The sequence below is a fragment of the Hyaena hyaena genome, unplaced genomic scaffold (assembly GCF_003009895.1).
Source record: "Hyaena hyaena isolate Hyena2069 unplaced genomic scaffold, ASM300989v1 scaffold_589, whole genome shotgun sequence".
Taxonomy (NCBI): domain Eukaryota; kingdom Metazoa; phylum Chordata; class Mammalia; order Carnivora; family Hyaenidae; genus Hyaena; species Hyaena hyaena.
In genome coordinates, this window is record NW_024081220.1 from 1,052,098 (window position 1) to 1,060,390 (window position 8,293).

The 8,293-nt window shown below is 53.6% G+C and overlaps 1 protein-coding gene across 2 annotated transcripts; it reads left to right on the plus strand.

The window, feature by feature from the left end:
- Positions 1 to 3,734: 3,734 nt before the first annotated feature.
- Positions 3,735 to 8,061, plus strand: COASY (Coenzyme A synthase). 2 transcript variants are annotated; one of them, XM_039256803.1, is made up of 10 exons: positions 3,735 to 3,996; positions 4,412 to 5,122; positions 5,735 to 5,949; positions 6,198 to 6,329; positions 6,454 to 6,643; positions 6,728 to 6,792; positions 6,977 to 7,061; positions 7,234 to 7,331; positions 7,421 to 7,567; positions 7,668 to 8,061. In XM_039256803.1, the coding sequence occupies exons 2-10, from the start codon at positions 4,423 to 4,425 to the stop codon at positions 7,716 to 7,718; spliced, it is 1,683 nt and encodes a 560-aa protein (XP_039112734.1). In that variant the 5' UTR covers positions 3,735 to 3,996; positions 4,412 to 4,422; the 3' UTR covers positions 7,719 to 8,061. The 2 variants fall into 2 exon arrangements, with proteins under 2 accessions (XP_039112734.1, XP_039112735.1); XM_039256804.1 differs by lacking the exon at positions 3,735 to 3,996 and adding an exon at positions 4,002 to 4,037.
- The last annotated feature ends 232 nt before the right edge of the window (positions 8,062 to 8,293 follow it).

An 8,293-nucleotide genomic window follows, 5' to 3' on the forward strand; every position in this document is an offset into this window, starting at 1 on the left:
CCCCAATCACAAGGTCACAACCCAGGGTGAGGATGCAATGATGAGAAAGGCAAAGTGTGACCCTTCCATGAATTTACATTCATCATCTTTTTTTTTTAAGATTTTATTTTTTAAACGAAATCTAAGTTTTTTAAATGCTTATTCTGAGAGAGAGAGAGAGCATGTGAGCAAGGGAGGGGCAGAGAGAAAATCTCAAGCAGGCTTCTTGCTGTCAGCACAGAGCCCAACTTGGAGATTGGGGCTTGATCTCAGGAACTGTGAGATTACTACCTCAGCTGAAATCAAGAGACATACACGTAACCAACTGAGCCACCCAGGTGCCACTAAGATTTTATTTTTAAGTAATCTCTGTACCCAACGTGGGGCTCGAACCCTCAAGATCAAGAATCACACACTCCACCAACTGAACCAGCCATGTGTCTCAATTACATTCATACTCTTTTTATTTTTGAGAGAGAGAGAAAGAGAGAGCATAAGCAGGGGATGGGCAGAGAGGGAGAAAGGGAGACAGAATCCAAAACAGGCACCAGGTTCCGAGCTGTCAGCACAGAGACCAGTGCGGGGCTCGAACTCACAGACCACGAGATCATGACCTGAGCCAAAGCTGGACACCTAACCAACTGAGCCACCCAGGCGCCCCACATTCATACTCTTAATAGTCTACTGCAATCCTGTGACTTCAAGGACCGATTATGCTCCCATGACCCTCATCAAAATCTCCAATGTCTCCAACTGCACTGTTTCCCAAAACTCCAGACATATGTCTCCAACTTCCTACTCAACAGCTCCACCTGATGCCTAATAAACTTAATGTGTCCAAACCCAAGTTCTGATTTCCAGACCTCCCCCTGCCCCAGTCTTCCCCACTTCAGTACCTGATAATTCCATTCTTCCTCCTTGCCCATCCCTCAGCCAACGCATCAGCAAATACCTTCAGTCTTCAGAGCATATTTGGAAATCACTCTGGTCTTTGCACTCTGGTCTAGCATCAGGACACATGGATTTCCACAGTGGTTTCCTAACTGGTGCCTTGATGCCACCCATGACCACCAAGTAAAATTTCCACAGCGCAGCCAGAATGAACTTTTAAAAATGAAAGTTACTTCATGTCAGTGCTTAAAACACCTCCTGTGGCTTTTGAAGTAAAATCAAAGACTGTTCTCTAAGACCGACCTCCAACATATGCTTTGATCTGGCTCCACCTCCTTTCTGACCTTATCTTTCATCACTTACAACCATCTGATTCAGTCCTACTGGCTTTCCGCCCTAGGCCCTTTGAATTGGCTATTCCTTGTGTCCGGTACAGCGTCCCTAATCTCTGATTTTTCTCTTCTTTCAGGTCTTCCCCTGGACGACCTTATCTAAAATAGCATTCCCTTCCCAATTATAGTTCCCTTACCCTGTTTCATTTTCCTTCATAGCACTTATCATCACTAGATGTATTATAGATTTATTTATTGACTTGCTGACCTTATCATTACACATTTCTCTATAACTGTCATCACCCTATCCCAAGACCCAGAGGAATCTAAGCTCCAGGGCAGCTTGTTGGTTTGTTTTGTTCACTGGTTAATTCCTTATACCTAGAACTGTTCCTGATCGTGGGAGGCACTGAATCCACATTTACTGAATAAAAATGACTGTTGGCTCACAACCTAGAAGTTCCCTAGGTGAAATCTGAAACTGGCTCACGTACACAGAGACCAAGAAGAGACCAAAGAAAGAGGCAGACCACTCCAGAGGGGGGGGGGGGGGGGGGGGGGGGGGGGGGGGGGGGGGGTTAATTAGCAAGGGAACTGACGTATGAGACTCATCCTGGGCGGCTACAAGTAGATCTCGGGGCACCTGGGTGGCTCAGTCGGTTGAGTCTCCGACTTGGGCTTAGGTCATGATCTCATGGTTCGTGGGTTCGAACCCTGCATCGGGCTCTGTGCTATCTGCCAGGACAGAGCCTGGAGCCTGTTTCGGATTCTGTATCTCCCTCTCTCTCTGACTCTCCCCTGCTCACACTGTTTTTCTCTCTCTCAGAAATAAATAAAGCATTAAAAAAAAAAAAAAAAAAGACAAGTCGATCTCTGCACTTGGCCACCAGAATCTCAGTAGTGCATACTGAGGCCTTAAGTTAGTTCCATCACATATACCATCCAGATGGTCTCAACCCATTGCTCTCTCAAGGCTACCGCTGTGGGAACAGTGTATATAAGGACAGGAGTGTGGGAGGAGCCTCCAATTGCCCAAGGCCAGCTTGAGAGTCAACTAGCACTCACATCTTCTCCAACAGTGACTCCGTGTGAGTCTGTGCCCAGATGTTTCAGGGCGTTTCCTGAGAGTCTGCAGTTTGCTTCTTCATACGGGATCCTCTCTTTAAAATCCAACCCAGAGTGTCTCCTCCCTGAAGCTGGCTTTAGTGCCTTTGTGGCTCTATAACTCTTCCAATCCTTGACTCCAGGGGCACATCCAGGCTCTGAGGGGCCAGAGGCTTATACACCTTTGGGACATCTCTTTATTTACTTAATTTATTTATTTTTTAAGATTGCATTTTTAAGTAATCACTACACCCAATGTGGGGTTCTAACTTACAACCCTCAGATCAAGAGTCGCATGTTCCACCAATCGAGCCAGCCAGGTGCCCCCTTGAGACACCTCCTTAAGAATACAAAAAAGGGAGCACCCGGGCGGCTCAGTTGGTTGTGGGAATCTTGATTTCGGCTCAGGTCATGATCTCATGGGTCGTGGGTTCGAGCCCACGTGTGGGACTTTGAGCTGACAGCTCGGAGCCTACCTGGAATTATCTCTGTCTCCGTCTCTCTCTGTCTCTCTCTCTCGCTGCCTCTTCCCCGCAGGTGCTCTCTCTTTAAAAAATAAACAAACTTAATTTTAAAAACTCCATATAATTATGAAAATGAGTATTTGCTTAGTTTGGGGAAATAAGCCACAGCACAATATTGGAATCTTAGGAGATTGGTTTCCCTCCCTTCTGAGATCTCTGTGAATGATTTACTTGAAATATTTCCTGATGGCAACCTGGCTTTCTCTCCGCAGGGAGACCAGCAGCCTTTCCAGCTCTATTAGCCTCACAGTAAACCCTTAGACACTAGATCTCCCTCCTTCCTCTCCTTTTTCTCCTGTCTGGAGACCATCCTGTGTCAACTCTACTAAGCTGCCATGCAGAACTTTCCTCGTCTCTCCTCAAGCTGGTTCCGAGTGGGGTGGCAAGCTGTAAGACCAGGCCTCTGTCATTACTGCCTTACATGTCCTTGGAACATAGAGGGCCTCAACATCCCCAACTGTGAAATGGGGCTTGGACAGAGTTGTCCTGTGGCCTCCAACAAGAGGATCCTTGGAGTGGGAGGGCACCAGGAGGGTTCCAGGGACTCTTGAGTCCTGATTTAAGTGCTACCCTGTGGCCCCCACCTTCGTCCCTGTAATTTATTATTTTTTTAGTGTTTATTTATTTTGAGAGAGAGAGAGCAAATGCGAGTGGGGAAAGGACAGAGAGGCGGGGGAGAGCCTGCCTCCCAAGTAGGCTCCACCTTGTCAGCGCAGAGCCTGATTCGGGGCTTGAAGTAACAAACCGTGAGATCACGACCTGAGCCGAAATCAGGAGCCCCACGCTCAACCGGCTGAGCCACCCAGGTGCTGTGTCCTATAACTTATTAAGAGGAAAGTCATGTGTGTGTTCTGCCTCTGCCGCTATCTCCTGGGTAACTCAGCTGAAGTCATTCTCTTCTGTCAGGGTCCAAAGGGCATCCGTGAAATGACCTTCCAGCTCCGCCTCGCCCTCCACCAACTGGTCTGGGAATGGTTGAGATCTGGAAATAAATAGGTTCACCGGCTCCCGCAGCCTCCGAACTCGGCCCCACCTCCTCAGCAGGACCCGCCCTACTCCTTACAAAATCTCGCGAGATTCCCGAACCTAGTTAAGACTTTGGCCCCTCTGCCGTTCCGTAGCTCGGAGTTGCAGCTGCTGAACTACTGTTTCCGGGTCGCAGCCAGGTAAGACTCCGCGGCGGCTCTAGCGGAACCTAAGACCAGAGGTCAGTAAGTAGAGGACCGCTCCGAGCCTGAGTGTTTCCCTCTAGTATCTTCGTTCGATTCCCTTAAGATCCTGGTACAGCCTGGCAGGAGGGCCTAGGATTTCTGGATCCGTGGCCCTGTGACTTAGGGGCTTTTGTCCAGTTTCCCTGCCCAGGATTTCGATTCCGTTCAGCAGCTTCACCGCTCCGTCTAAGAGATGTGAAACTGGGGCTCCGTGCATAGCCCCGATCCCTCGTGCCTTCCCCGGGGTTCCTCTGGATCAGCACTGAGACCCCGTCCCTGCGCCAGGGCCTCTCCCTGGGGCCTTGACTGCCTTCAGCCTCGGCCACATAACCCCTCAGTCACCACGCCTCGTCTCCCTGGCTGTCCGCAGGCCTGGGCAGCATGGCCGTATTCCGATCGGGCCTCTTGGTGCTGACGACGCCGCTCGCCTCCCTGGTCCCTCGCCTGGCCCCCATCCTGACTTCGGCGGCCCGGCTGGTGAAACACACGCTCTACGTACACCTACAGCCCGGCCTGAGCCTGGGGGGACCGGCCCAGCCCCAGTCCAGCCTCGTGCAGGCCACGTTTGAGGTCCTGGATTTCATCACGCACTTCTACGCTGGCGCTGATGTCCACAGGCACCTGGACGTCAGAGTCCTGCTGACCAATATAGGAGTCAAGAGCGCCTTTCTCCCTCCCCTGCCCAGCTCAGTCCAGAACCTGGCCCACCCACCGGAAGTGGTGCTGACTGACTTCCAGACCCTGGATGGGAGCCAGTACAACCCGGTCAAACAACAGCTAGAGCGTTATGCCACCAGTTGCTACAGTTGTTGTCCCCAGCTGGCTTCGGTGCTGCTATACCCCGATTATGGGCCCGGAGAGCTCCCCGGGGAGCCCCTGGATGCCCCCTTAGCCTCCACCATCAGGCCAGCCTCCCCCGTGGCCAGGTCTCCAAAGCAGCCAGTGCGTGGCTACCACCGTGGGGCCGTGGGTGGCACGTTTGACCGCCTGCACAATGCCCACAAGGTGTTGCTCAGTGTCGCGTGCATCCTGGCTCAGGAGCAGCTTGTGGTGGGAGTAGCGGACAAAGACCTGTTGAAGAGTGAGTGAGAGATACTCTGGAATAGAGCAGGGGAGGACCCTCAAAACTCCTCAGTCTTCCCCCAGTGCCAAGGAAGAGGGGGCATCCTTTACTTCCCACCCCTCCCATGTGTCACAGCGCCTGGCACCCGGTGGGTGTTAAGGAAATTACGTTAAATGAACTAGTGCAGCTTTCTCCATGTGTGATCTACTCACCACTCAAATCAGAATTCCCCCAAATGTGGAACTAAGGAATCTGCAACTCTTGAGACGTTCTCCGGCTCCTAAACCCTAAAGGTTGAGACCCTGGAAGTAAATGAATGAGTGGGTCGTGGGTTGTAGGTAGGCGTGCCAGAGATACAGCACGAGGGGACTCATTGTTGGGGTGGTTCTTGGAAATCTCCATCTGATTCTGAAGCTCCCTGGCACTGCTCGTCCTCTGGACACATGCCAGCCCCTGCTCCCTCTTCATTGCTCCCCTGACACGCAGCACTTCCCAGCTTAGCCCTTCTTTCCTGCCACCCCTCCCCCCCTCCCCCGGAGATTAGATGCTTAGGGATAGTCTTCCCCAAACTTGCCTACAGTTTTCCTTCCCAATAAAAGATCTCCTTATTCTTTTGGGCTCCTTCCCCAGGCAAGTTGCTCCCTGAGCTGCTCCAGCCCTACGCAGAACGTGTGGAACATCTGAGTGAGTTCCTGGTGGACATCAAGCCCTCCTTGACTTTTGATATCGTCCCCCTGCTGGACCCCTATGGGCCCGCTGGCTCTGACCCCTCCTTGGAGTTCCTGGTGGTCAGCGAGGAGACCTATCGTGGGGGGATGGCCGTCAACCGCTTCCGGCTTGAGAATGTAACCCCTGAGGGAGACTGGCAGAGGGAGTGGATGGGGACGGGGGAGGCCACGTGGGGGGCTGTTGGAAGTACTGTGACCCTAGAGGTGGGAAGAGAGGGCTTGGGGTGGTGAGGAAGAGGCGAGAAGGAACTGATTCCCAGTTCCTTGGAGTCAGGCTCTACTCTGGGGAGGATAAGGGGGCAGCTCGGATGTTATCATCTTCCTGCCCCTCCTCCCTTCTCCTCACCCCTCCTCTTTAACCTCAGGATCTGGAGGAGCTTGCCTTGTACCAGATCCAGCTGCTAAAGGACCAAAACCATACAGACAACGAAGAGGACAAAGTCAGTTCCTCCACCTTCCGCCAACGAATGCTGGGAAAGCTGCTTCGGCCTCCATATGTACGCCCTTCCTCTCCTCTGCTTGGGTGGGCTGGAGATGCCAGAGAGTAAAGACTGAAGAATTCAGTCTCCAGCAGGAGTCTGAAGACCCTAGTAACTGGGGTTCCCTCTCATCTACCTCCAGAAGAGGCCCGAGCTCCCCACACAGCTCTACGTGATTGGGCTGACGGGCATCAGTGGCTCTGGGAAGAGCTCAGTAGCTCAGCGGCTTAAGGGCCTGGGGGCGTTTGTCATCGACAGTGACCAACTGGGCCATCGGGCCTATGCCCCAGGGGGTCCAGCCTATCAGCCTGTTGTGGAAGCCTTTGGAACAGGTAATGCCTGGGGAGGGCTGGAAGTGGCCTGAAGTGAGGGGATGGCCTGGCCTCCTTGCCGAGCTCTGTGTCTCTGTCGTCCAGATATTCTCCATAAAGATGGCATTATCAACAGGAAGGTTCTAGGCAGCCGAGTGTTTGGGAACAAGGTAAGCATACCTCTCTCCAAGAGCACCTCAGCTGCTACTAGACCCAGAGGTTGGGACCGAGTGGACCTCTCTGGTCTGGTTCAGAGGGCCAGTTTCCACCCATCCATTCCCCCCCACCTCCTCCCTCGAGCTGGCTCTGTCTCCAGTGGCAGGTAAATTGCCCACCTCCTGTTTCCCTCCTCAGAAGCAGCTGAAGATACTCACGGACATTATGTGGCCAATTATCGCAGAACTGGCTCGAGAGGAGATGAATCAGGCTGTGGCTGAGGGTGTGTTGGAGGGATGATGGGAGCAGCTGAGGGGGACGTTAAGCAGATTCTCCTCCTGGGAGCTTCCTACCCCCCAAGCCAGACCCTCCACTTTCCTTGGGACTAGGCTTCCCCCGGCTCTCTGGTAGCAAGTGGCAGCTTGCTGCTAGCAGTGACCAGGGTCTCCCCACAGGAAAGCGTGTGTGCGTGATCGATGCCGCCATGCTGCTTGAAGCCGGCTGGCAGAACATGGTGCATGAGGTGTGGACTGTCGTCATCCCTGAGACTGAGGTACTGGACCCCATCCCCCACCCCCTCCCCACTGCGCAGGGCAGCCTGCTTGGAGCCTGTGGGCTGACCGATGCCTTCTCCGTGCCCAGGCTGTACGCCGCATTGTGGAGAGGGACGGGCTGAGCGAAGCTGCAGCTCAGAGCCGGCTGCAGAGCCAGATGAGCGGGCAACAGCTTGTGGACCAGAGCCACGTGGTGCTGAGCACCCTATGGGAATCGCAGGTCACCCAGCGCCAGGTTGGTGCCCAGGAAAGGGCTGGGTTGTAGGGGAGGGTCTCCAGTGGGTGCCTGTCTGACCCTGACTTCTCTTCCTCCCGACACTCCCGCCTGCCCAAAGGTGGAGAAAGCCTGGGCTCTCTTGCAGAAGCGCATCTCCCAGACGCTGTAAGGGCCGTGGCTGACTATGAGTTTCCCTGTGGGGCCAAAGTAGCCCCTGGAGCTGCCCAGAGATTCAGCGGTGAGGACGAATGGGGACGTCGGTGCCCACCCTCGCTGGGGCCTGGAGACTCTCAACCCAAGACTGGGGAGGGCAGGGCTGGGCCTGGTGGACACACGAAGTCTACCCAGCTTGCTGATGTTTGGCGGGAGCCGAGGAGGTGCCTCAGAGGGCAGCAGGCCCTTCGGGCATTTTGTGCCTACTCTCCCCGACAGTCTCTGTGAAACCTTCGGCCGACAGTGGCCAGGGCAAACGCTGGAGTTTGTAACAGAATTAAAGGTGAATGTTGCGAGGTGCTGCCTGTATGATGTCTGCTTCCTGCCCCAGTGCCTCTACGTGTCTTTGGAAGCCTTGAGCTGGAAGCCCGGAGTGGTTCAGAGCATAGCTTTGGAAGTTAGCCAGACCGAGGCCGGCCTTGGCCGTGTCGCTAACTAGCTGTCTGTGGTGGGAGAAGCTACAGACTTTCTAGGTTCCTCGGTTTCTGTATCTGCGAAGAGGCTTCACTTGGCCAACGGGCTCTTTGAAAG